Genomic DNA, 27,914 nt, shown 5'->3' on the forward strand with positions numbered 1-27,914 from the left:
TTTATTGTTTATACAGCGGCTCGGGTTTGAAATAAACCAACACCCCTCAAGGTTGCATTGTTTATACAATGATTTGGGTTTATTGTTTATACATTTATACAATGATTTGGGTTTATTGTTTATACATTGTACAGTGATTTGAACTTTATTTACCGCAAATCCCTGAGGGCTCCCCTTGAGGGGACGCGGCGGGAAATGGCGAGGCGGGGGCGGGGCCTCAGCGGCGGGAAGGGGCGAATGGGCGGGGCTTGTTCAGGCTCCGCCCCTCAGCCGCACCCGCCGCTATCGCCGACCGAACAAAATGGCGGCGGGGCGGCCCCTCAGGGAACGCCCTTAAAGGAGCCGCAGCACCCGGGTTCGGCGGTGCGGGCGGCGATCGCTCGCCGAGGGGAAGGAGGCGGCGGAGAGCTGCCTGGAGAACCGGTGCCATCCTTCGGGAGCGCTGCGAGGCCGCCCTGCCCGGCCGTGCCGCGGCGGCGAGCGGTGAGCCGGCGTTACCATGTCAACGCAGGTAATCACAGCGGAGGCCTGAGGGGGCCGGCCCGCGGCCGCTGACCGGGAGGGGATGGGGGCCGGGAGAACGCGGGGCCCCGATCCCCGGGGCTGTCACTGCGAAGGCACAGCCCTGTCCTCAGGAAGCAGCGGTGAAACCACGAACTGCGCTCCTTGGAACACGAGGAACGCCCCAATGTGGCTTTGCGGTAGCGCGCCAGCATCTTCTTCCCTCTCCAGCGCCTTCCAGTCTCACTGTCCTGATCCTCTGCGAATTGTGTTTCTAAATAATGGATAGAAAACAGTGGCCCTTTTTCTTGCCCCACCTTCCCTTGTCCTCATTTCCTTTCCAATTTCGGAGGAAAAAAAATCCATGACAATGAAGAACATATTCTTAAGGCACAATGTCATCACTCACAAAGCTCCAAGTTCCCCTCACAGAAGACCTTTTCTGTCTTAAAGAATGTCTTAAAATGTGCTCCTTGTTCAGTGGGTGGAGGTGTTAGTAAAGCTCTGTCCCTTGGAGATGGTTGCTACAAGGGCTCTGTCTCACGGATTACATGACTTTTCCTGCCCTTATCCCTGCGGAAATGTGCTCATCCCTGAGGGAGGTTTCTGTTAACATTCTCTGGAATTTCCCAGGCAGTCACAGGATAATTTGTTTGCTGAAAGGAAAACTCTGGGAATGCCAGTGCTGGACTGATCCTAATTTTTTTTTAATCTTGGTTGCCTTTTGCTGCTTGCATTTGTTCTTAGTGCAAAGTGGGTGATTTCAAGCTTTGGGATCAGTTGGGATCCAATCCTCTGTTTGTGTCCCTGCCAGCTCTGTTAGCCTGAGCTGAGACAATCTCCAGAGCTGGCAGGCTTTGTGTAAAGCACAGCCTGCAGGACAGGAGGAAGATGAGCTGCACACACAGAGCTGCTCCATCAGTCCCTGGGGCTGTGCTGTAGAAGGGTGGGAGTGTAAAGGTAAAATTCTCCCCAAGGCCAGGAAAACTGGAAGCTGGCACCCATTGGAGAAGTGTTTTTTGGCAGCTTCTGTAGCACCTTTGTTGTCATGCAAACCTTTGAGATTTAGCTTTCCACACAGACTGATACTTGTTTCAGTTCTTCCAGGTATTGCCATGTGATACCCAGCATTTCTGGCAATGAACAATGAAGAAAGGCTCTGTAAGGAAAGTTCCAGGTAGAAAACCACAGGCACCAGGATCCCTGATACCTCAGCCAATGTCACCTGTCACTTCTGGTGCCACACATCCACGTCTTGGCCAGCAGACCCCTCCAGCAGCTGCCAAAAGCATGGAGCAGAGACCCCAGCAGTGGGAGATTCCAGCAGAAAATGTTGGAGCTGCTTTTAAATTTCAGAAAGGTATTGTATAGTCAATAATACTGCTATCCAAGCACATACCACAAGCATTAAAAGCCAGTGTGATTAAAGATGTATGATCTGTTGGAAAGAAGCCCGAAAATTTTGATTTATCTTTTTTTTTTTTTTTTTTTAACACAAATGTGGAAGTGGGAGTAATGAAAGCTGGGGAGAATAATGAGACTTTTCCTCCTTCCTGTAAATGCTTCTAGGGGGGGATAATTTTCAATGTTTTTCCAGTATTCAGTGGAAAGAAAACAGCAAATATAAAAATCATCAATCCTTTCTGTTTAATTTCAGGTGAACGTGGTGTTAGCCCAGGGGTCAGGTACATAACTGAGCCCCTTATAAAGGGTCTGTCAAAACAGCAAAATCTGGCTTGTATAAGCTCACTGAATCTTTCTTCTCCAAAGGATGGGAACAAGAAATTTAAGGTAAGTGTTTGGAAAAAAACTGGAAATTAAACTAAGTTCTGAATAATTAGCATGTATTAGGCTTATTTTTAAGTGGATGTAAACAGCACAATCTAATTCTGTTATCCTAGTTCTGTAATCAGCTTCTGTTGAAAAAAAGGCAGTTGAGACTTGAGCAAAAGAAAAAGAATTGGCTCATTAGAATGATGCTTAAAACAGATTAGTTCATGGAATTTTTAGGTTCTGGATTTGGTTGGTTTGGGATGTTTTGGTTTTTATAATAACATGTTGCTTTTGATGTAGATGAAAACTAGCCCACTGTAAATTTAAAATCCAGCTTTCCAAAACTGTAGAAGACTGTACCTAAAGTGGGTTTATAGAATACCACAACGAACTGTGATTAATAAAATATTAGAGTATTTGGTATTTTTAATTAATAGAAAGCTGCTTTTCTCTTTTGAAAAAACCCAAACCCTATGCTAAGGGATTTCCTGTTCTTTAGTACATAGAAAATTTGGAAAAGTGCTACAAACTAGAAGTGCTAAACCTTAGTAACAACCAAATAGAGAAGATGGAGAAGTTGGATAAACTGCTGAAGCTGCGTGAGCTCAACTTGTCCAACAACAGAATCAGGTGAGAGGAGCCAGCCCAGGCTTTGGGGAGCCCAGGGTCTGTAAAGCTGATTTTCCTTTCCTGGTGATTTCTCTCCCAGGAGTGAACACTTGAGGTGAGTTTCCCAGTTCAAGACTAAGAGGCTTTGAGGTCTCTGTAAAGAGCCCAAGCTCTGAGGTATTGGAAGCAGGAATAGTTCTGGGAAGTGCTGTCAGTGTACATGGCTGGGGTTTAATTTGTTTTCCTTGGAAACCAAGCCAGAAGTGCAAGTTTCCAGATACCACAACAGAGAGTGGTATGAAGAGCAATAACCCAATTAAGTGCATTAAAAATTAATTAAACTTTTACTGGTTATTATTACAGGTAATATAATAAGTTTTTCTTTTAGGAGAGGAAGCTGAATGGGCTTGATCAGGCAGGCCATAAATTCCCTAAATTGCTTTTGAACTCTTTTGAGAGCCTGGTGTCTTGTTTAAAGCATTGAAGGGTAATGGTTCATGCAGTAGCAAAACTCTTCATCACTTTTAATTTTCCTGTCAATGAATTATGATTTTTACTATTGTGGAACTGCCTTTGCAGCAGGGAGGCTGCCATTTCAGCAGAGACATTTACAATGGGAAGTGAGTAAAAGCCCAGAGTTCATTTCTACACATTGCATTCACACAACTTCCTCTCTCAACAGGAATTGAAAAGGGCAAAGTAGCTTTTAGCTCCTGCTCTGTTTTCACACTTGGGTTATTTACAGCTCATATGTACCCAAAAACCAGCACAGTCACAGGAGCACATCCTGCTGTACTTTCTTATAATACTCATGGTTTACTTTATGTTCATGCTCAAGTAAACTACAGCCTAGCATGGTTTCCTCAATAGTTTTAGGGAAAACACTAAAAATGTAGCTCTTCATGCTGTCAGTTTACAGATGGTCCTTCCTTTTTATGGGGGAAAAAACCCACAGAACAACTGTATTTTGATTCATCTTTGTGCCATTATGTTCTCATGAGAGAAAGAGCAAATTTTGCCTATTAAAATGGAGTTAGCACACATTAAAATAGTGTTAATACTGAAATGAAGACATGCAAAAGTAATGAGTTTGAGACAATGGCAGAAAATTGTGCTATGATTTTTGGTCTTAATTTAGTACTTGTAAGTAAGCTGGTGTCATTTATTTCAATTGTCCATGGCACTAAATAATGGTTTTGCTGATCTCTTGGTTAATTCATTGTGACAGATTTTGTTGTAGTTTATCCATATTTGCTGTGATTCATGACAAATTCCATTCTCCTTCTCATTTTCAGCAAAATTGAAGGCATAGAACATTTGCAGAACCTACAGAGGCTGAACCTGGCAGGGAATGAGATTGAGCACATTCCTGTGTGGGTAGGGAGGAAACTGAGATCCCTGCGCAGCCTGGATTTGAAACAGAACCAAGTGTCCTCAGTAAGTGATCCTGGTTAGGAACAGGCACTGCTCAGCCTGAGCTGGGTGTTCACACTGATTGACTTCCTCTGGGTCATTGCTGGGTGTCTTTCCACACAGTCTGCTGGGAAATGCAGCAGTTGGGAGCCTCAGAAAGTCATTGATCAGGGAAACTCCTCTTGTGCAGGTGGTGAAGATCCAAACCTGTGTTATGTTGTTTGGGGAGGCCTGACTTTTTTGGGGGTTATTCATCCACAGGCTTTAGTATCTTGATATTTCCAAGATAAAGCTTGATTGGATTTACACTCTTTGCAGTGGCATTTTTTACAGAGGAAATAATTTGATTTTAAGAAGTGGCTTTAGTTACAATATTGTGTCTTTTGGTAGGTTTTTAGAGATTATTCTTTAGCATAAAGGTTAAAATAAATCTTTGAATACATGTATCATAAAACATTCTACATAATCAGAAATTCACTCCTGGGGGTTTAATTCTTCTCAGAAGGATGCCTAATCATTGTTTTGTTTCTCTATTTTATTTAGCTCCACGATATAGCTAAACTAAAGCCTCTGCAAGATCTGACCTCTCTGTTCCTTGCTGGAAACCCAGTTGCAAGTCTGCCTCACTACTGCTTGTACACCATATTCCACCTGAGGGCACTGGAAAACCTGGATGGACAGCCAGTGACAAACCATGACAGGCAGGAAGCTCTGGAGAGGTTTAATTTGGGTAATAATCTGTGAAATCTAAAGCGAATGAGAAAGAATTTAAGTTGAGAAGGAAAAGATTTTTCTATTGGAATGTTTCTCTGATATTGTTTTTCAGAAGAGATAGAAAAATTGGAAAAAGAGTTGGAAAACACAAAAAAGGAGATGGAGGATGTGAAACTTAACCAGACCAAAGTGCTTGAGCAACTTCAGCATCAAGATGAGCTCAACAAGTCACTAAAGGAAAAGGCTGTGCAACAGAGACAAAGCTTTGATGAGCTACAGAGGGACCTGGGCACCAAAAATGAGCTGGTAAGATAATCCCTGGCACTAAGGAAATCTTCAGACTGTCAGTGTGGGAGTTCAAGTGACTGAAGGTTTCATTTTAAAACTGAGAGACTTCCAACTCTTTAGAAAGTGATTATTGCCCTTCAATATTCTTTCTGTGGAAAAAGTTGAGTATAGGAAAGCAGCAGTCAGTATCATCCTGTGATTTGTAGTAACTTCTTTGTTTCTAGTAATTTTTGATGTATTTCTGTTTAAAATTTTGTCTGTTGGTGAAAGGTTAAGCTGCTGAATTGCTGATGTTCTGAATATCCTGAACATATTCAGATGTTGTGGAATATTCAGAATATATTCCTCTGGTCAGACTCTGAGGTGCTGCTGCAATAAGGAAGAAAATTGCTATTTTCACAAAAAACAAGATGTGCCACAAGTTGTATGTCAGTAATAGCCCTTGATCATTATTTTGGGTAATGCTCACCAGTTTAACTCTATTTCATTCACATCATTCTGAAGTCTTGTGTTAGAGTCTCTTCCATTGGTGGCCATAAAATGCAGGCAAAGTCCTACTGACAGAGAGTGCTGGGTTGTGAATGACCTGATGGGAACTTAATATTTGGATTTTATCCTGTTAGACTTGTCCTCTAAAACTTTATCCTTCAGACTCATACCTGGTACTTCCACAGCTGTTTCTCTGAGCACACACACACTCACCAGCAGTCTGCTTCTAAAATGAAGTTTGCAGTATAAGGAGATTCAGCAGCAAATGCTTTGCAGCTTGAACCCACTCTTCTCCTTTGGATGACAAACTTGGCTCACTTCTGTCTCCCTTTAGCTGGTGTCTGGGTTTGTCACAGTCCCTTTCCTGCAGAGCCTTTGTTCCTCACTCAAGGTAGCCCCACTGTGCCCCTGGGTTGCATGGTTGGTTTTATTTCTAGGATGTATTTGCACGTTCCCTGAAGTAGCAACATTATTATGAAGTATCCTAGTGAGATTTTATATTCACTGGTTTGGAATACAATTTTCTTGCTATTTTTCCCCCTTTTCTCTGAAACAGAGTTAATTTTTTGCATGACATTTATCAGGTTTTGAAATCTTTCTTTAAGCCTTCCCTGTTCTATTTCTTTTCCTCCATTAGTTCTGCTTTCCACTCTCTATTGGAATTGTGCTGCATGTTCTCCTTCAGGTATTCAGTGTAAAAAGTTGATTTAAAAAGAAATCACATGATGGACCTTTACTTAAAAATAACCTCAAAAGCAATCTAGCACATGGTTAAGCTAAAATAAAATACATAGACTTTGTACTCTTGACAATTGAGATATTTTGGTTTTTTAACAGATCATTAGTGTTAATAGCCCTCATGCTCACTAGTAGCAGTAAATATATTTCTTATTTTGGCCTAGATTTTGCTGAAGGATCATACCCAAATTATTGTTTTATCCTAAATTACGTTATAAAAATAAACATGTCACTTTGATGTACATAAATTTAAAAGGCCTTTCATGTGATCATTTGTATTCTATTAATTGTGGGGCTTTTGTCTCCTCTTAGTCACCATTGTAAAATTGCCCTTTGTGATATCCTTGATCCTGAGCTGTGCTGTGAGCTTTGTTCCCACGTTGGGGGCTGTGCCCTGCTCTCTGTGGAGCTGCACTGTGTGTGCCAGGGCTGAGTGAATTCCAGGGCATGATCTCACTGCCTTTGTGGTTCTTTAGCTGAAGCAGAAGACAGTGGAGCTGACCCGGGCTTGCCAGAAGCAGTATGAGCTGGAGCAGGAGCTGGCCTTCTACAAGATCGATGTCAAATTTGAGCCCTTGAATTATTTGCCCTCAGAGGTAATAATTTTTACATTGTGGATCTTTTTATTGCTGTTTCCCTTGATTCTTCAACTTGGAAAATAAAAACCTTACTAGTTTTCCTATAATCTAATAGATACTGCTTTATTAAAGGCCCAACCTCTGTCATACCTGCAAACAAAAATGCCAGAATGAAATCCATAAGAAAAGTAAAGATCAGTAGTCTTAGACTACAATTAAGTTATGTCTGACTAAACTTAGGTGCAACAATGTAATGTGCCAAATATAACCTAAGTAAATTTAATATACTAAGGAAAAGTTCCTCCAGACATCTGCAACAAACTGGGCACACCTCAGTTGGGTTTGTTTGGTTTTAATTCCGTTCTAAAATAACAATGTTCAAGGCCAAAAATGTTAAGTATAATCTCTTTTCTTCTTATTCTTCTAATTTCAAATTGGTTTTCCTTTTTATGCTTGATAAGAGAACTAAATGTATGCATGGGGTTGGCTGCAGCCATTGTTCTGAGATAAAGACTCTGCTTCTTGCATTTCAGGAGGTTGAACTTGATAATGTACCTGGTGAAAGTCCCTACATTGGCAAGGCCAGGTACAAAAGAAATATGTTCATAAGGGAAGGCTTCATCTCTGACCAAGCTCAGCAGCTGCACCTTGGGAAAGTGCAGCAGGGGGAAGATGACTCCTGTAGGAAACCCCAGCTGGAATTGCATCTCCAAAGTCTCGATAAAATACTGCAGGATAAGGAAGAAAAGATTAATTCAGGTAGAACCTTTTTTTTTTAATTAAATGAAGGTAAAAACATGTGTAGCAGTGTGGTTTATTCCAGTGGTTACATGCTTGACATCAGAATAGAAACTGTGTCAAAGGCTGGGAGTGCTGGGATTTTAAACACTGGACTTGATGTATTTTTGGTACTGCAGTTTCTTACTGCTGTTATTTTAAGAAAACTCAGGATGAGAGCATTACATGTTATTGAAAACACAGTTCTAGGGAGGTTTGATGCATGAATTTGAGTTGAACTTGTTAAACAAACTTTGGACTTCTTTTCTGAGAAAGCAGAATGTGTTAGGTGTGATTATCAGGGTGTTAATGCTGTCCTGATTAATGTATTCATACACAGCTGTGTGTCAGTGTTATACATAATATTATAATATTATCATGTATTTTGTGGGGTTTATGTTGGGTTTCTTTTGTCTGCAGCACAAAGAAGATTAGAAGAACTGCAGAGTGAAATTGGAGATGCAGAGCAACAAGTGCTGAAAGTAACAGAGGAACTGCAACAACTGGAGGATGCTCTGGCTCAGAAGAAAGTAAGTTTTTCCACAAAGAGCAAGGGAAGGTGTTTGAAGCAGTGTAAGAAAATACAACTTTTTCTCCCCATTCTTATAAAGAGGCCACAGACATAAATCCATGTGTCAAGCATCAGAAAAATCTTCCAGGTTTTAGAGAGCTTGTTCATAAATCAGCTGTTAGAGCTGTATGCAGTTAATGGCATCTGTTCCATGTTGCTGCTGATTTATTGCTGCCTTCCCCAAACCCTTTGGAAGAACCTGCTGTGTAGGTAGAGTTGTGCAGCTGATAAACAATGTGGCTACAGAATTGGCAGCAAGAATTAATTTATCACCATTAAGCTAAAGCAGCATCTTCCACGTCTTCAACTGTCATCAATTGTTCCTATTTTTAATTTTTAAATTTGCCTGAAAATCAGTGACCAAGATTGTCTTTATTTAAATGTTAAATATATTCCTGATCATCTCTCTGTTTCCAACCACTCAACATCCTAATGCTGTCTCCAGCTCTCCCAGGCCAGCAAGGAAGCAATTGAACAGAAATTGAGTGAAAAGTTACAAATTCTGCAGGAGCTACGCAAGGAAACCTTAGAACTGGAAAAACAAATAGAGAAACAGAAAAGAGAAATAGGGAAAAATCAAAAAGAGCTTGAAGATTTGCAGAGTTCTCTTGGTTCTGTAAATCCTGAGGATCCAAGGCATGTAAGTAAAACCAGAATCTGAAGTTGTTATATTCTGTGCCATGGACTAAAGGCAGCTTTAGCAGGTGCCCATTCACATGTGCCTGTTTAATGAGTTATATTCTTTTGCTGTTTATCAAAGTCATTACCTTATGATTTGAAAGTAAAAAATCCCACCAAACCAAGCAGCTTTGGTAAAACACTTGAACAACTCATATTCCCAGCAGGTGCTGCAGAGCACAGTAAGAACTCAATCTATGTTTTGCACAAACACACTGGGCAGAGCCTTGCAGACAATTTCTGTGTAGGAAATCCTTCCTGCATCTTTCTGTGGAGTCTGGCCTTAAAGGTTTTCAAAGATCTGTGTGTGGCAGTGCTTATCCAGCCTTTCTCTGCTGTCACCTCCAGTCCTGAGGGAATCAGCAAGGCCCGGAGGTCACAGCTCCAGGGGCTGGGGTGCCAAGGACAGCCCGAGCTCCCACCTAACTTTATGATCAGCAGGGATGCAGGGCTTTTTCTGAGTTACACCTGTGCTCAGCTACTGCAAACACTTCTAGAAATGAAACTAAAATGAAACAGAATTATCTTTAATAGTGTTTTTTAAAAGCTTATATCTCTAAACGAAAGTTTTTCAAGCCAGCTGGGTGCTTTTAAGTGAGAAATGAAAGTATTTTTATTCTTGGCTCCGTTTTCAGCAGAGGCACGCAAACACTTGTTTAAAATGCTCCTTTCGTATTTTAAACTTAATTTCTTCGGCTCTTGGGTGGCAGAAGGGCCGAGCGCGTTCTGGGAAGCCTCCCGGGGGGCAGGAGTGGAGCCCGGGGGGCAGGAGCGGGACCGGGGGGCAGGAGCGGAGCCGGGACAGGAGCGGGGCCCGGGGGGCAGGAGCGGAGCCCGGGGGGCAGGAGCGGAGCCCGGGGGGCAGGAGCGGGGCCCGGGGGGCAGGAGCGGAGCCCGGGGGAATGGCCGGGTCCAGGGGCAGGAGCGGGGCCGGGACAGGAGCGGGGCCGGGACAGGAGCGGGCCCGGCCCTTCCCGCGGCCGCCCCTCGGTTCGAATCACAACACAGGAAACGCCGTGCGGGACGGGCGGGAACGGGGCTGGGACCGGGAACGGGGCTGGGACCGGGAACGGGAGCGGAGCCCGGGCGGCAGCTCCGGCTCCGGCTCCGGCCCCCGCCCCGGCCCCGCGGAGACTCCGCTCACTTCCCGGCCGTGCCGAAGCTCCCGGTGCTTTATTCAAATGAATTCCCGCTCAGGGGTGGGGCGTTCTGCAAGTGCTGTCTCAGGAAGAAAAGACAAAGGCAAAGCTGTAAGTGGTCGGGGACCTGTGGCTTTTTGTTTCTTTTTAAAAACTGCATTTTTGGTGCCATTCGGCAGCTGCAGCAAGATGGCTGAGTAGCAGCGGCTCGAGTTTTACTTGTTGAAATTTCGGTTTTGAAGGCTGCAGGGCAGTTTGTGTTTAGCAAGGTGATAAGCTGAACTGTGCTGGTATAGATGTTTAAGTTAACTTCCGGTTTAATCCATTAAAAATACAAAAAGCTTTGGTTTTACCCATTTACTTTTGTTATGGAAGCAACTTTGTAAGTGGTTTTTTTTTCTGAGAACTCATATTTAAATTTTCTGCTGTTTGCTTGATTTATTTTTTTGAGCAATAAGAAAAACATGCAGTTAATCATGACAGTATAATTCTGTATTTTTCCAAGTTTCTGACATTTGAGTTGTTTCTGAGCAATTTCACACTGGTAAGAAATAACACTTTATTCTGTTGATAACCAAGTTTTTGTAAACAGCTGAAACAATCAGTTAATTCATGTAAATGCATGTAGTCCTTGCCAGAGTCTGTGTGAGCTGTGTGATGTATTGCTCAGAAATATTTTAATAAAATAAGATTTACATAGGAATATTTACTTAGTAACTGTAAAGTTGACCCAACTTGCTGTTTATTCAGAGTATTTTCATTCAAGTGCTGACCTGACATGTTCTAATGCATCATCTGCTGTGAGGGCAATGCAGGATGACAGGATTAAAGGCTCTGGGAGAAATCATGTTTGTTCTTGACCGAGAGAGGAAGTGGTAGAACAAAATATAAAGGCAGGAAGAAAGATAGTAGCCATGAGTACTAATTTATAAATGCAGGCTTTATTCAGCCTGGGCAGGGGGGAGCTGCAGACAATGCTGGTAGTCAGAGATTGCTGCTTATCTGGGGTCCTTTGTGGGGCAGGACTGAGGGAAAATTCCAGCAAGTAACAAACCCCAAAGCACCACGGTGTGTGCTGAGCTTGTGGCTTTTCTTGCTGGTAGTGGGACACTGCAGAACTGGGACAAAATCCCAATTTGATGTTTTAAATCTGTGCTGGTGCCCTGCTTTACCTTTCTGTTACTTGACAGGCTCACATGAGAGCTCAAAAAGCGAGTAAAGAGCAGCACCTGGATATAATGAACAAACACTGCCAGCAGCTGGAGACTCGCCTGGATGAGATGCTCTCCAGGATTGCCAAGGAAACTGAGGAAATCAAGGATTTGGAGCAGCAGCTCACTGATGGTAAACTTGAATTTTTGTCTCAAGGTATTTCTTTACTTAGGGCAACATGAGAATTGAATTGAGGATTGATTTGTTTATCTTTGCTCAAATGAAATACAGAATAGGTACAAAAGGGCTAAAAAACTATTCTTAAATGATGTGAAGGAAACTGTGTGTGCTCACCTCACTTCTACCTGCTTGGGAAAGAGAGGCAGGAATGCACAAAGAGCTGCAATTCCTTCCAACTCTTCCAGTGGTCAGCTTAACACAGTAATATTGGGAATCCTAACCTTAAAACCAATCTTTTCTCCTTGAGTTCCAGGTACTTGTTTTTACTTACTCCAGTGGCAAACATTTGAAATGATGAAGGAAGGCAGTTTGGTTTGCTTGGTAAATAAATGTGGCTTCTTAACTACCTCCAATTCATTTTGCATTCCTGCAGGTCAAATAGCAACAAATGAAGCACTGAAAAGGGATTTGGAAAGTATTATCACTGGCCTACAGGAATACCTGCAGAGTGTGAAGCATCAGGCAAAACAGGCCAATGAGGAGTGTAAGAAGTTGCAGAAGGAAAAAGAATCTTTGCTGGGAAGATTGGCAGGTCTGGAGGAGGATAAAAACAACCTGGAAGTGGTTGCCATGGATGCAGAAAATATGAGAAAAGTAAGGCTTAATACCTCTTTTCCCAAGTTTAGATATCTAAGAATAAACTGGAAAAAATAAGCTGGTGATCAGACTGGGACTAGGAGAGCACAATTCCTTGGACTAAATAATTTCTGATATGGTAACATGATGAGATGCCCACACACCTCAAGAATGGAATCTGGCCTTCAAAGCCAGTGGTAAGAGAGATGCAGTAGAGCTGTGCTTTGTGAGACATGGCTCAAAGTGCAGCTTTCACCTTGCAGGCATCACTGCAATGGATTTGCAGTGACTCTGTGGGGATGTCAGTGAACCCTCTGACCCTGGCCAGGGGTTAGGGTGTGTGTCAGCAGCTGGGCTCTGTCCTGTCAGCCAATGACCCAGGGCTGTCTGGCATCCTGGTGAGTGTTGTGTGAGCCTGAGCTCCTGGGACAGCTCTGTTTCACTTCCAGCTCCCCCTTTCTCACCTGGGAGTGGATTTTGGACAGTCAGTGGCACCACTGGCCTGACCTTGCAGGTAGAAGTGCCACCCCCCTTCCAGTTTTAATGGAGTTCCTGAGTTAAAGGGAAGGGAGGCAAATACTCTTAAATTTTGGCTCTCCCATGTGCATCCTTCTAAAATGGGTATTAAATTCCAGGAAATTGCAATGCTGGAGAGTTTGCTCCAGGAGCAGAGGGAGATAAATGAGTCCCTGCAAGGTGCTCAGGAGAAGGTCAGCACCCACAAGGCTGAGCTGGAAGCTCAATTAAGAGAGAGAGAAGCTGAAGCCAAGCAGCAAAAAGAAGAACTTGAAAGACTGAAACAACTTAGCCAGGTAAGAGCAGAGCTTCAGTGCTGCCAGAGTTGTTAGCCCAGGACACCTCACCTCCAAAGCCAAATCACAAACTGCTGGTGTAGGCAGTTTGCTGGGATTTAGAGCTTTGCTTTGAAGCAAGGTGCAGATGGTTTGCTTGGGGTTGTTTTGTTGGATCTTTTTTAGGTGTTGTCATGTTGTTACTGTTTTAAGAAATGCATCTGTTGTGTGTTTGGGTGACAGGTTGGGGTTGGGAGTGGGGATATTCATGTGGAGGTTTTGTGGTTTTGTAGATGGAGCTGTCAGCCCTGCAGGATGAACTTGAAAAGGAAAGACAACTGTTAGAGAATGCTCAGACCAAAGCACAACTGGCAGAAGAAAAGGAACAGCAAAATTACAAGTTGCATTTACAGTTCAAGCAATTGCAGGTGAAGTTTTTGGTGTATTAAAAATCCTAGCTTTTATCACTTGTGGATTTGTTTGCTTAATTTGTGTGATTTTTTTTTTTTTTTGGTCTATTTTTAGGGAGACAATAATTTCCTAAAACAACAGCTTAAAGATCTCCAGAATCAACTAAACCATGCAGTTGGTAACTTAATTCATCCTGAGGATGTCATGGCTTGTGTAAATGAACTCAGGAAAAGGCTACAGACAGGAGCAGGAGAGATGAAGTGAGTGAAATAAAAGTACAGTGTGAGATTTGAGCATGTGAAAGGGGCAGGACAAGAGGAAATGCCCCAGGCTGTGCCAGAGAAGGTTCAGATTGAATATCTGGGAAATTTTCCTCACTGCAAGTCTTGCCAGACATTGGAACAGGCTGCCCAGGGCAGTGGTGGAGGCACCAGCACTGGAGGGATTTAAAAAATATTCAGATGTGGCACTTGGGGACAGGGGTTAGTGGTGCCTTGGCAGTCCTGGGGGAGTGGTTGGATTTGCTGAACTCAGGGCTTTTCCAACCTCACCTGCATGAATTACACAGCATCTCTCAAACTTGCACTATTTGTTAGTCATGATTTCAGTACCTGGGATCACAGCTTAAAATCACTGTTTTCTGTCTTGGAACCTTTCAGGTGTCCAAATTCAGCTGGTATTTTAGGGAAAAACCTTGCAAGCCTGCAGAAGGAATTCAATGGCATCCTTGCTGATGCACAGAAGGAAAAAGAGAAAGCATGGGCTGGACAGAGGCAGTTGCAGGAAGAAGTGATATCCCAGCAGGAGAAACTGGAAGAAATACAGGAGAAATACAGACAGGCATGTATCAAACAACACAAGCAAGAGTGAGACAATTTCAGCTTGGTCTAAAAAATGTAACCTGCAGCTGAAGGATCAAGTTTCACTCAATGAAGCTTTGCTGTGCTCTGTCCTTTGTGTAACAGTGGAGTCTGATTTGATTTTTCATTAATATCTTCCTGATTTTTACCTGATTGTTTGGTGAATTGGAATTTAGTCAATGATCTGTCTCAGAGGCAACAAAGACTTTAATGACCACTAGAAAAATACAGCTCTGAACCTTCTTGAAAGATCATTACACATACCTGTAATAAAATAACTGAGGCACTCTTAAAATATTACAGTTACAGTGGCACAGTAGTTACTTTTCCTTTCTGTTTTGATGCAAAGTATGCTGGTAACTGCATTTCCCAGAAATTTAATTAAATAATTAAAACAGAGTGGCTTTTGATTGGAAAAAAATGTGTGGCCACTTACTCTAACCTTTACTTACAGGTTAAAGCTGAAAACAGGCAAAATAAGAACAAGGTGCATCAGTTAGAGAATGAAATTCAACGTTTACATGAAAAAATAAAGAGCATGGAAGAGATTCAGGGCCTGACTGATCAGCAGCTCCAGGAGGCAGATGAAGAAAAGGAGGCCATTCTTGCTCAGCTGGAGGATTTGGAGAAAAGGGTGAGAATGGGTGAGGGCAGGTCTGTGCACTGTTTGATTGCTCAGGAAAGAGAAACAAAAACTTGTGAATTTTTGCTTTTTAAGCTAAAACAACACATATAGGAACAGAAATGTTAAATATAACATCTTGCCTTTCCTTAAATTTTACTGCTTCTCCTCACTTTAGATTTTTTTCTAAATAATATAAAACGAGGTAGGGGGGAGGATGAAGGTACATTGTAAAAGTCTATTTCTCTGCTTTCAGAAAAAAAGAGAAGATGCCAGGGCCCAGGTGCAAGTGCTGAGTCTGGATAAGGAGCTGAAGGAGCTGCAGAGAGCAGTGGTCACCTCGGACAGGCTGGCAGCCACCGAGCTCTCCATGGCTGCAAAGCAGCTCCAGGCTCTGCAGGGAACGGTGCTCAGGATCCGCCGGGAGAGAGCTGAGGTCAAGCAGCATGGGCAGTTAATGAATTGCTTCTTAATGCCATTGCAGTGGGATTGTGTCCTTCAAATGAGCTTCAGAGCTTTCTTCTAAATTGTTCTGAGCTGCACAGGAGCTCTTGCTTTGGGCAGAGTTTGAGGTGCAGAGATGAGGGAGGAAATGTGGGTATGGACAGGTTCCTGCTGTGGGAGGGAAAGGGAGGGGGAAGATCATTCATCTCCTATTGACTGAAAGGCAAACGAGATAATTTATTGTTCTGTAAGCCAGAAAAACAAAAGAAAGGACTAGAAACTCCTTTTCAAACGGGGGGAGCACTTTTGGCTACATAATAACATCTCCTCTGTACCAATACTGTGAAGCTGAAGGAGAAACAGTATTTTACATGTGTCTGGAGTTCCAGAGCAGTCAGCTTCTCAATGGTTAACTTTTCACAATGGCACAGGCTTGAGAAACGTTCCTGCAAACTACAGCTCAAATGCAAATCTCCATTCCAGGAGCTTGAGGAAGCCCAGGAGTTCTGTGCTGAGGCAGCTCGTGCTTCCCAGGCTCTTGCCAAAGCAGAAGCAGAAAGAGAATTGCTGCAACAACTCCTGAAGGAGAAGGAAGAGCAAGTAGGTTTTTTGCTCTGTGTTACATGATAAAACACCAGTGAGTTTCTGGAAATGTCATGTTTAGAGGTTCTTGCCCTGCCCTCTTCCCCTCAAGTTGTCCCAAATCAGTGTTCTTCCCTCCCCTGACACCTGCCCCAGAACAAAGTGAAAACTTCACTGCCTGGAGCAGCTGAGTTTTAAGGAAAACCATCCATCACCTGTTGACTCAAACATCCCTCATATGAGGGCATGGGAAGAGCAGCTTTGTGGCATTGAGTGGGAGCTTTTTGTGATTTAAACTTCTATTTCCAATAGCTTCTGCAGGAAATGGAGAAAGCTGGTGAGAAAACTGTTGCATCAGACACTCAGAAGTTTGAAATTAATAAATTAAGTGAGGCTGTGGAACAGCAAAAAGCAGAGATTGACCGTTTGAAATGGTTGTTGGATAATATTGGGACAGGTAATTTCTCTTTTCTCTCCATTTCTTGCAGACAGACAGGGGTACAGAAGATTGTCATTCCCCATTTCTCACTGTCTGAATCTGGAGAATAGTGTTGAGAATAACCCTCTGTACAGGTTTACACAGGACATGTGTCAATGTTCATTAGTTTGCACTTTTTACAGCTCTTTAGGAAACACTGATTGTGCTGAGTATTCCATTTAAACTGCTCAGGACGTTGGCAGAGCTCTGTGTAAGGAAAATGAGCAGCACTTACCTGCATCTGAACTTGTATTTCCACAATCTCAAACCACCAAACCCCCTGTGTATGCCTGTCATTATAGATCACATTTAGTTTGTTTCCCTCAGCAATCATTTTTTTTTAAATACAGTTCCAGTTGAACTGGATAACATTGAGGGAAAAGTTGAATGCAGTATTTATTTAACTACTTGCCTTGGATGACTCTAAAATCGTGCTTAATTTGCAGGTAACAAAGATGAAATTGAAACCTTACAGGATGAAATTGCAGCCCTCAGAAATGTGCTCTTGCAGCAGAATGATCACAGCCCCAGTACAGCAGAGCCCCTGAAAAGAGGGGGATACTGGTGCTACCTGCCCTCATCACAGGTCAGGAATAAAAATCCTGCTGTGGGTTGTTTTCCTTGTGGAAAGCCCTTTGGTGGGGGAAAGTGCATTATAAATGTAGTAGGTTTGGGGAAAATTTAACAACACACATTGGCTGGCATGTAGGAGAAATACTGAAATAAAACACACACAAATGTTCCCTGGTAAAGGCCTTTACTGTGCTGATGGGAGCCCAGGTGCATCACATGGGGAGAGAACTGTTCAGGGGGCACTGCTGAGAATCCATTTAGGTAAGGGATAAAAGGAGATGTTACAGACAAACATTTCTTCCAAGAGAATATTTGTCTGCATTTAAAACCAATACTGTTAAAATATATTCAGTGCTTCTAAAGCAGCATCATGCTTAGAACTGAGAGACAGCAGAGTAAGTGTAACCTGTTCTGAAAAATCATTAGAATGTTTACAACAACTCCTTTATTTGCCATGATTTATCATTTCTAGATTAACACATGCTGTATTTTTTCTTTAGGCTTCAACTCCTGCTTCCCAGAGCACCAAAGACTCTGGGGTGTGTTTGGGGTGCTCTGGCACATCCCCAGCCAGGAGAGGGGAAGCTCAGGACATGCCCTGTGGGAGGGAGGACTTGCCCAGCCAAGGGTGTTGGGTTTACTCACCAGTCAGAAATAGGTTGTACAAAGCAAATTCTGGCAAAGGTAAGTCAGTCTCAGAATGTTTAGGGGCAGACTAAGGATGGGCTTGCTTAGAGTTCACAGAGAGTTGTTTTTTGTTTGTTTTTTTTTTCTGAATATAAATATTTATTACTGTTGAATAATTTTGTTTAAGCAACACTTTTGTAAATTACATAGAATTTACAATGTGCATTTGAAGACTACTGAAAAAGTTATTAAAAGTAACATGTTTGGTTTTGTCTCTTTTAAAGAAATAAGAGCAAAAGAAGATGGTGAAGGAAAGGCAGGATCTCCTGTCCCTGAAGGCTCTCCCTTTGTGCCACCCCCGGGCACAGTTATTTACACAGCCCTTCCAGATGGGGCCCCTGCCCCTCAGGGTGTGGGGGTTTCTGGCCCCCCTCCTGCAGCTCCAGCAGCTCCTGGCTCCACCATCCATGGCCCAGCTCCTCTGGGATCCCAGGCACTTTGTGGCCCTCTGCCTCCAAACTTCACCATGCCCCTCATTCCCCTGGGAGTGCTCCTCTGCAACGTGCCTGAGCATCAGGACCTGGTAAGGACCAGAGCTGCAGCTGGGACCTTTGGGAGCTGACTGACAAATGTATTCTAGGAAAAGCTCCCTGCTAGGAAGGGTCTGGGTCTGGTTACAGCCTTTGCCAGCTGGAGCTGCTCAGGAGGCCTCAGCTGGAAAATGGATCCTGATTGTGCTGTTCTGTTCTCTGTGTGCAGGAGAGTGAAGTCTCAAGGCTGGAAGACACTGTGTGCTATTTAAAGTCTCAGAAATACAAAGAGAAATGCTCAGAGGCAGCTGAGCATAAATACAGGAGGGAGGTGGAAAGATTGCATGGAAATGTTGAAGAACTGGAGCAGGAGAGGGCAGAGCTGGAAGGTGAAGTGGCAGATCTGCGCCGGGCGGCTCAGAAACGGAGCACCCCCAGGTGGGAGCGGGCACTGAAAGGCAGCCTGTGCAAATACCTCATCCTTTTCCCAAGTCCAGAACTTCAACAGGCTCCCAGATCTTTGGCATCTTTGTATTTTAATTCCATGTTGTGTTTAATTCCACCCTTTCAGGGACTTTACTGATGGCTACACCAACAGCCTCCTTGCAGAGCTGCAGCTGGAGAAGTCCCTCCAGCAGCAGGAAGATGTGGCAGAGGAGATTGAGTGTGCAGAGAAAACGCTCCTGAAGCGCCGGGCCGAGCTCAGAGAGGCCAACAGGCTCCTCACAGAGGCTCAGGTGGAACTGGAGAGCACCCGGGGCAAGGTGAGGGAAGGCAAAGCCCTGAGGGCAGGAGGATTTGAGTGTTTTGTTTCTCTAGGCAGTTTATTTTCACATGGGTAACCTAGAACTTCTTAAAATGCTTCTACATGGAAGTAAGTTGGGAAATAAACTGTGCTAGAAGGACTTGGTTCAGTCCTTGTTGAAGAGGAGGAAGGTTTCCTGCTCTGGACAAGAGAGGAGACAAGGTTGTTCATGGTAGAAAGAGGGAGAAGGCTGAGGTGGAATATTCAAGCCAGGAGCTCACCTTTAAACAGCAAATGCAGCATGAGGTGAAATGTATTGTCTCAATCTTCAATTTTTGCTCTAGACTAAGAAGACTCTGCAGAAGTACAATCGTGCCAAACACCATTTGTCCTGCACTGAAATGGAGGCAGAGCAGCTGGAGCAGAGGGCTCAGGAAACAGCCACCAAAGTTGTGAAAGCAACTCAGCAGCTCAGGTACCCTGGGTGCTCCTCTGGGTTTGTGTCTCACGGGGTGAGGACAAGGACTGGGATCTTTCCAGTATCAGGACACTGCTCTTGGAGAGGAAGAGCTGTTAAAATGTTAATATAAAAAGGCATAAATGCTCTTCTAGGTTATTACAGACAGATACGAGGAGTTTGGAGCAGCTTAAGAGGGAACAAGAAGGTATTTTGAAGGAAATCAACAAAATGGTGGCTGCAAGAGACTCTGAGTTGCAGTCATTAAACCAGAAGATAGAAATGCTGACTGAAAGGTGAGGACTTTCAATTTACCATGGACTGTATGAAGTTAAACATGTCCTCCTCCAGTGAGTCAGTGCCCAAGATATTCTCACTTCTGCTGACTCCTGCTTTAATCCTCACTCTCAGCCTTCAGAAGCTCCAAGGTGACATCCAACTTGCAGAGGGGAACGAGGGCCAGCATCTCCAGATCATCAGAGAAGCAGAAAACCTTGTCCAGGGCAAGAAAACTGAACTGGAAACACTGAAAGATCAGGTGAGGCTTGGCCTATTAACCCTGGGCTGTCCATTTTGTTAGAATTAACCTTTGCCTCACAGTTATGATCCCAGGCTCTCTGATGCACTTTTTCATGTGGGTTTTTTTCATGTTTAGCACAAAAACAAAAGCTTGCACTGATTCTTCTGTTAAACTTCTCCACTGTAGATTTCTGCTCAGAAGCAAGAGCTCCTGTTCCTGGAGCAGCAGGTGACTCAAAGAACAGAAGAGCTCCATGGCCTCCAGGACTGCATTTCCCAAAGGAAAGGTGACCTCAAGGAAGCTCTTCGAGATGGAGAGACTGAAGCACATGAAAAGCTTCTCCAATTAAGGGCAAGTTTCCCAAATGAGTTTTCAAATCACTGTAGCAAAAGACTTGAAGTCCTACAAACATTCCAGGAGGTTTCCACAAAATCAGTTTTGCTTTTTGTGCCCTCCCCAGACCCACTGAGATATAGAACATGGAATTTTATAGGTTTGTGTGACTAAAAGCTTGGTCCAGATGCACAAAGAAGAACTCCCCAGTTCCAGTAACTCTTACAGAATTGGTCCCTTGAGAGCTCAGTTACATTAAATATAAGTCTGTGAATGACTTCCTGTTGCTGGGGAGCAGCTGCTGAAGGAAGTCAGTGTGATCAGTGTGTGTAAAACACAGCACAGCTGCCCCAGTCTGTCCCCATCCCCGTTTGCACAGAGAGGATTCTGTACTTCCCTGCTGAAGTCAAAACCAAGTATCAGGGCTAATTAGATTTTGTGGTTTATTTTCTTTTGTGAGAGCTTCTTGTCTGGTTTTGTTTTAAGGCCTATTATTCATTTGAATGACAATGTTGTGGTAAGATTTGGAGATCAAAATCTTTGCAGAGTTACTACTCTAAATCATCAACAAACAAGACCTTTACTTAAATATTCTGTATTTTTTGTTTGTTAAACCACAATATTGATGACAGACTGTTAAATTATTTTATAAATATTTAGAACTTCAGTTTAAAGGGAATATTAATTTTAAATTGCAAAGAATGGTATTCCTTGTAACCTTGTAACACTGATACATTCTCACAGGAAATAAAAGTACTTCTGGAAGAGCTTAGTGTTGAGAAGAATGAACTGGATGTGCAGATGAATGAGAGAAGAGCACAGCTTTTGGTCCTAAAGAAGGATATTAGAAAGGAGGAGGAAAATCTTCAAGCAGTACTTGGGCAAATCAGCAAGCACAAGATGGGTGTGTCCTGGGGTTTACTGGGTTTTGTGCAGATTGGGAAGGAGCACACAGAGCTCTTTAGTTCTCATCCTAATCCAATAACTGCTCTTTATTTCACCTCCCTAGAACTGAAACATGTGCTGGAAATGCTGGAGCTTGAGAAGAATGAACTGGAAGGTTTGAAACTGCAACATGAGCAGAAGGTCAATGAGCTGGAAAGGACCCAGGTGGCTGTTCTAGAGGTGAGAAATGCCTCTGTGGCTGGTGCAGGAACTGGGACATCTGTGGTTCTCTTAAGCCTTGGGTAACAGAGTCCTGATACTTTTAAATCAATCAGTTTCTAATCTGATTTCAGCTTATCACAGAAAGGTCTTAAATCTGCCTAGGCCCTTTAAAGTAATGGGATTTTTTGGTGTATGTGTGAGAGAGAGAGAGCACAGAAGCTCTTCTGGGGCTGTAGAATGAGGGATGCTGGCTTTAGGAATTTCAGAGTCTTTTTATCTGGATCCTGTCACTTCCAAACAATGAGTGTGGAAGGAGTTTAACTCAGCTGGGGGATCTCTGGCATTGAAAAGGTCCCCAAGGACTTGGAACCATTTTATTGTCACCTTCCTCCATTGAATGCACCCAAATCACTGTGGCTGCAGCCAAGGCTGTCAGTACTTGTTCTGCTTCTGGACCACAGACCTGTGGTGCTCACCATGCCTGTTTTCCTTTCTTTTCCTTTCCCCAGGAGAAGTTAAAGCTGGAGAATGCTCAGAGGTTGTTGCAGTGCCAGCAGGGGGAGGTGGATTGGCAGGAGCAGCTCCTCAGGAGGGACCGCGAGGAGAAGGAGCAGCTGAGCTCCCACCTGAGGGCTCTGCAGAGCAGCATCGAGGCTCTGAGCAGGGACAAGGACAGGCTGGAGGAGGACTCCAGGAGTTTGGAGAAGAGGTTGTCACAAACCAAAAGGTGCAGGCATTTCTGCAGAGATCAGGAGGGGTGGGGAAGTGTGGGAATGTCTGTGTGGTGTAATTAAAAATACAGCTCTGACTCTGAGGTGCAGGCATTTTCTTATGTTCTGTGGAGCTTTTGCTTGAAGCCTCTCTACAGCAGATTTAAAAAAATATTCAGCAATGGAGCTGATGAATCAGCAGCATTTGTTATATCCTGCAATGCCATGAGAAATATTACAAAAAGTAAAGTGCTGCATCTTGGAACAGGACATTTGTCTTGCTCTGACTGCTCAAGGGTTTTACTGACATTTTTTAAGTCCTCACCAAGGATTTCCAACTAACCAAGAATGTGATTCCCATTTTACAGAGACTTAGCTGCTGCTGAAGAGAGCAACAGAACTGCTCTGTCCAACATGGAAAAAGTGGAATTGGATGTTAAGAACCTGCAGCAGGAGGTGGAGCTACTGAACAAGCAGAAGAAATCACTGAATGCAGAGATTGTTGCTGTCCAGGAGGATCTTCAAGGTAAAGATCAATTTTGGGGTTTTAGCACTTGAAGAGAAATTCTGTTCCAAGACACACTTGAACTGAACTGTCTGATATTAAACATTCAGCATGCTCACATGTCCATAGGCAGAAAGAATTGAACATGTTGAAAAGATGGACATTTCATAAACTGTGTTTGTCTTACTCACTCTTTGCTCATGAAAAGAGAGAATTTCTGTGTATTGGCATTTCAAACTGCTGATTGAAAATTCTTGTCACCAAATACTTTTCTAGGGAAAAAGGAAGAACTGGAAACACTGAAAGCAGAACTGAATGACACGAGGCAGCAGCTGCACCTTGTGGAACAGGTTGGTTTTAGTGAAACCCATCCCTATGGTCACTCTGGGAGTCTGTTGTTGCTCCTGACCTGTTCATGAGGGCAGAGCTCAGCACCAGAGCCCTGCAGAGCTGAGAGCAGGGATTGCTTTATTGCCTCTTCTTGCTGAGTGTGGAGTGGCTTTATTCCTTCTTAGGGAGAAGATATTTAAAAACAACCAACCAAGCAGCACCTGCTGGCTCTTATCTGGTGGCCCCTTTTGATTCCCCCTGGGGCTGGTTTGAGTGAAGGAGCCCTGAGTGTGCCAGTGGCCAGCTCTGTTCTCTCAAACCCAAACCCTTGGGGCTGGTTCCTATTCCCAGCTCCTCCTGCCATGTGCTTTTGTTTTCCATTGCAGGATTTGGAGAACAACTCCAGGCAGCAGGAGGAGCTGCTCAGGGAGCAGGCAGCCCTGAAGGAAGAGATCCAAGAGTATTTAAGGAAACGTAAGGAATGCCAGGAGAGGCACAAGAGGAGGCAGAGCCAACTGCAGCAGCTCCAGAAAAAGATTGAGGAGAAGGAAACAGAACTCACCCAACAGGAAGCGGTAATGAGCGCCCTGAGTTGCCTCACTTCCTCCTGACTTTAAAAATAATTCAAAAAGTTTGAGGTGTGAGTTTACAAATAATCACAAAAGCACAGATTGGTTTGGCCAGATTAGCTCGGGTTGGGTGAGGAGTTTCAGCCAAGTGTGACCCAACAGAAAAACTGAGGGAGCTGTTCTGAAAATGAGAGAGGGAAGAAAAATCGACAGTTTTTGTCAGTAGGCACTGTTAGACTGCAGTTCTTTCCAATTTATGCTGGTTTTTCTTCTCTCATGTCTCTTGTGGTGGTTTTTGTTCTCCCTGAGTTGGTGCTGATTCAAGCTCAGAGTGTGGGGGGTTTCTGGCAGGTTCTTCATCGCCTCAAGCAAAACTCAGAACGTGAAGGGAAAAAACTGGAAGAATGTGCAGCTAAAGTGAAGGATCAGAAAATCCTGTTGGAAAAGGAGCTAACAGATCAGCACAAGAAACTGGAGCAGGCAATAGCTAAAGTCAGGCTGGCAGAGGAGAACCTGGGGGAGCTGGAAAAGGAGGAGTCCCGGTGTGCAGCTCTTGAAGAAACCATCAAAAAAAGCAGTAAGAGTCATTGCACAAATGAACTGCCACCATCTCTGGGGCCTAATGGCACAACAAATATTTTTGTTCATCTTGTTTGGGTTCTTGGTGTTTGGAAAATATCTGCTGTGTATGTAGTGGGCCAAGATAAGTTTTGCTAATCAGGATTTTTTTTTTTAAATGTTCTTTACAGAACATCAGCTCTCAGAAAAAGAATTACAGTTGCAACAAAAAGACAGAGAAATACAGTGTCTTCAGAAAGAACTGGAGGTCTCCAAGTCTGAGCTAAAGCAACTTCAAGGTCAGATAGTGTCAGAGAGGAGAGAAGCAGAAAAACAAATCTTGAATCTGAAAGAAACACAGAAAATGCAAAGGATGGAGCTTGAAAGCAAACTGCAAGTAAGTCCTTGCTGAGTGGGGAAAGTTTGGGGGTTTGGGTTGTTTTAAACAGCAGAATGATGGAACACCCATTTTGTCATTGGAGGAACAAAGTAATGCAACAACTTCCTGAGCAGACTTGAGGCAACCCCTCTGTGCCATTGCCAGTGCTGCACAACACCCAGGTCACTCCTGTTCCTGCCTCACAGGAGCCAGGGGTCTCTGAGCTCCTGTTCTGTGGTGGGTGCTGCAGTAAAAGGCATCTCCCTACACTTCCCTAGGAGCAGGAGCAGGGAGGGGGCAGCTTGCAGAGTGCCAGGGCCATGGCTGAGCTTGTCCCCCACACTCAGGGGGGACTGCAGCCACCCCCAGAGCCAGGGACAGCTGGGGGCCACATCCAGGGGGACTGAGGGTTCATGGCTTCAGCCAAGCTCATTTTGTGTTGGTTTTGAATCTTCCTCCTGTACTCAGGATTGAAAATACACCTAGAGTTGTCATTTATGCAAATCACTAAATGTTAGCAATGTTCAGATTCAGCAGGCATTTAACAACTTGCCAGTGCCAGCTTGGGCCAGCTTTTTCTTCTTTAGATACTCAATTTAAATTAAAAAGTGATTCACCTTGCCTGACTTCTTCTAGTCCTTCAATAAACCCTTTAGAAATTGTTGTGAAGTCCTTTAAAAACAGAAAAGAATGTAGTTGGCATTTGGAAAGCTTTTGGGAAGGCCCTGCAAGGTCAGAGTGTGAGGCAGGTTTAGGTTAAAGACTGGTGCTTGTATAACCCAAGTGTTTTGTGCTGCAGGTTAAAACCCAAGACCTGGAAGAGAGACAAAGGGAAATGGAGAGTGCAGCAACCTTGCTTAACCTGGAGGTTGAAAATGAGATTAGGACGGGGTTTAAATCTTCACACTCATCTTCTCCAGACCCCTTGGAAGATTTGGAAGCATCATTGGAAGGAAAGAGGAGCCTGCAGTGTGAGTGGGATAACTCAGAGCCTGCTCCCTTCACTGCTGCTGACAGACAGCTCCTCTCCTTGGAAGAAAAGTTCAACATTTCCAGATTCTTCTTACTGGTAAAATGCTTTGGGCAAGTGGCTGCTCCTGGTGCTCTGTTGGTCCCTCTGGCTGAATGTGCTTTTTTTCCCCAAGGATGAGCAGTGGCGGGGAGAGGCACGGCGGGAGAAGCTGCAGCAGCATGAGGACAGGCTCAAGGTGCCACATCTGTGCCCCTCACATCCCTTGGGCCCCTTCCAGACATGATCTGAACAACCTGGGGGAGTGGGGATCCTCCTCCAGCTCGGGCAAATCCACTCTGTAATGACCAGAGAGAGGAGCCTTGGGTGGGAGCAGTAAAAGCCTGGCTGTAGCAAGATAAGTAACTTTAATTGGCACTTAATTGGATGTTGGAGTACCCCAACAAGATTCATTTCTATCATCCTGTGGTGTATCAGCAACGGGACAGAGGAGTTCAGCACCACCCTGATCACCTTAAGGTCCAGGCTCTGTTAGAACACAGCCATCAAAAGGGAGCTTATTTAAAAATAACTCCCAAACCCACTGCCCCCTGCCTGTGCTGTGAGACTGCACCTTCCAGCCTTCAGGGCTGACTTTACACAGTGATGCCAATGCGTTTTGTGCCCATCCCGTGTGCCCATCCCCTGTTCCCATCCCGTGTGCCCACCCTGGTGTGCCCATCCTGTGTGCCCATCCCCTGTGACCGTGCCGTGTGCCCATCCCCTGTGCCTATCCCCTGTGACCGGCCGTGTGCCCACCCTGTTGTCCCCATCCCGTGTGCCCGTGCCGTGTGCCCATCCCCTGTTCCCATCCCGTGTGCCCACCCTGGTGTGCCCATCCCCTGTGCCCATCCCCTGTGACCGGCCGTGTGCCCACCCTGGTGTGCCCATCCCCTGTGCCCATGCCATGTGCCCATCCCGTGTGCCCATCCCCTGTGCCCATCCCCTGTGCCCGTGCCGTGTGCCCACCCTGGTGTCCCCAGCCCCTGTGACCGTGCCGTGTGTTGCAGGCGCAGCTGCGGCGCTGCATGGCCAAGCAGGCCGAGGTGCTGCTGCAGGGCAAGCGGCAGACGGCCGGGAGCCTGCACAGCCTCCAGCGCCAGCTGCAGGTGCTGGATGAGCTGGTCAACAGCACGGCCTCAGACTCCTCCTTCCTGGCCAGCAGCCCCAGCCTGGGATCCCTTCACAGCGTGACAAAAGCTCAGGTAAGGTTCTGCTGGGACCAGGATTCTCATCTGGGGGGTTTAATGGTTCTTGTCTCGCTGGGAGCTGTTACAGCCACGTGCTGCCTCTCTGCTAGGCTGGGCAGGGGTTTCTGAAGGTGGTGAGCTCACCCTACCCCTGCTCTGGCAGTAGCTGATGCCTTTGGAAAGGCTGAGCTTTCTCACGGTGCTTTGGGGTTTTTCCAGGTCCCCAGCAGCCCGGGAAGCGTGTTGGGATCGCCGGTGCTGCGTTCCAGCTCCCAGGGGATCTCTCGGTGAAGGCCAGAGGTGAGATGTGGCTTCAGGCCAGTTCCAACCTGCCAGAGACACGAGTGCCTGGAAGGCTGAGGGGCCGTGGGGCAGCTGTGGCTTCACAGCCCACACTGTCCCTTCCCAGGGACAGCCTTCCTGGGGCTGGTTTAGGTTTAGGTTTGGTTCTGCTTTAGGTTTGTGTGTTGTGCAGAAGAGTCTGGGTGAGAGCTGCTGGGAGCTCTCCTGGGACATGGAGTTACTGCTGCATAAATTGTTGCCATCCCTGGTCTTTCAGGAACTTTCCTGGTTCTACTGTTCAGCCCCGTGGCTGAATCTCGGGGACAGCTGGTTCCACCCCAGCCTGGTACAAAAATGTTCTTTTGTAACAGTTTGAGGTACAAAGGTTACTTGAAAAGTGGCTTCACTTTAGAAGCAAAGCCCAAAGCACATCCACAGCTTGGACAGGAGCCCTCAGGTGCTATCTCTGAAGAATTCTCCTACCTCACTGGGTGAGCCTTGTCTGAAAAGGTCTTTGCCACCACTCACAAACAGCTGCTGCAAGGCCTCTACTGTGAAGGTTTTGTACAATTGACAACAGGTTTTTATATAAAAGTTGTTTTTTAAAAAAAAAATTAAATGTGTATTTAAACATGTCCAAACCAACCTCCTATTTAAGCGTCCAACTAGTGGCCAGTTTCCACTTTAAAGAAACCTTGTTCCAAGGTCTATCTGTTGCCAAATGCACGGAGGTTTAAAATACAATTATTTTGGATACTTCCCTAAAATAAACTTTTGTGATTGATGCTTTTATCTGGGGGTGGTTGCAGATTCTTTTCCTTAAAGCTGTTCTCCAGGACACTGATGCTGGCACAGCCCTGGACAGTGCCAATGCTCCGAGTGCTGGGGCTCCAACTTGCAGGAATGTGTCCAACACTGGCATCTCTGTCCTTGTCCCTCTTCCTCTCCCCAGCCTTGGCTGCATCACTTGTCTGAACCAGGTGGATACAGACAATGGCTTCTTAACAAAATTACAATCAACTCCCTACTGCAGAGGAAAAGCCACTTTGTAAATCCTTCAGGCAGC

The 27,914-nt window shown here is 44.7% G+C and overlaps 1 protein-coding gene across 6 annotated transcripts; it reads left to right on the forward strand.

The window, feature by feature from the left end:
- The first annotated feature begins 263 nt into the window (after nt 1-263).
- On the forward strand, nt 264-27,640 carry CNTRL (centriolin). Of its 6 annotated transcripts, none has more exons than XM_077189095.1 (44): nt 264-511; nt 1,600-1,861; nt 2,159-2,292; nt 2,774-2,904; nt 4,179-4,320; nt 4,840-5,026; nt 5,123-5,316; nt 6,122-6,178; nt 6,425-6,472; nt 7,002-7,121; nt 7,637-7,862; nt 8,301-8,410; nt 8,897-9,091; nt 11,459-11,612; nt 12,034-12,254; nt 12,872-13,048; nt 13,321-13,455; nt 13,553-13,698; nt 14,098-14,278; nt 14,753-14,932; nt 15,177-15,356; nt 15,848-15,964; nt 16,259-16,403; nt 16,871-17,010; nt 17,498-17,681; nt 17,909-18,207; nt 18,384-18,592; nt 18,726-18,918; nt 19,244-19,374; nt 19,512-19,652; nt 19,768-19,894; nt 20,063-20,227; nt 20,954-21,113; nt 21,219-21,334; nt 21,826-22,043; nt 22,395-22,552; nt 22,808-22,881; nt 23,248-23,436; nt 23,782-24,007; nt 24,180-24,385; nt 25,167-25,436; nt 25,513-25,575; nt 26,387-26,581; nt 26,786-27,640. In XM_077189095.1, the coding sequence occupies exons 2-44, from the start codon at nt 1,648-1,650 to the stop codon at nt 26,855-26,857; spliced, it is 6,930 nt and encodes a 2,309-aa protein (XP_077045210.1). In that variant the 5' UTR covers nt 264-511; nt 1,600-1,647; the 3' UTR covers nt 26,858-27,640. The 6 variants fall into 6 exon arrangements, with proteins under 6 accessions (XP_077045210.1, XP_077045211.1, XP_054502230.2 ...); XM_077189096.1 differs by having other exon boundaries at nt 1,609-1,861; XM_054646255.2 differs by lacking the exon at nt 6,425-6,472.
- Nucleotides 27,641-27,914: the final 274 nt, after the last annotated feature.

The sequence above is a fragment of the Agelaius phoeniceus genome, chromosome 21, assembly GCF_051311805.1.
Source record: "Agelaius phoeniceus isolate bAgePho1 chromosome 21, bAgePho1.hap1, whole genome shotgun sequence".
NCBI classification, from domain to species: Eukaryota; Metazoa; Chordata; class Aves; order Passeriformes; family Icteridae; genus Agelaius; species Agelaius phoeniceus.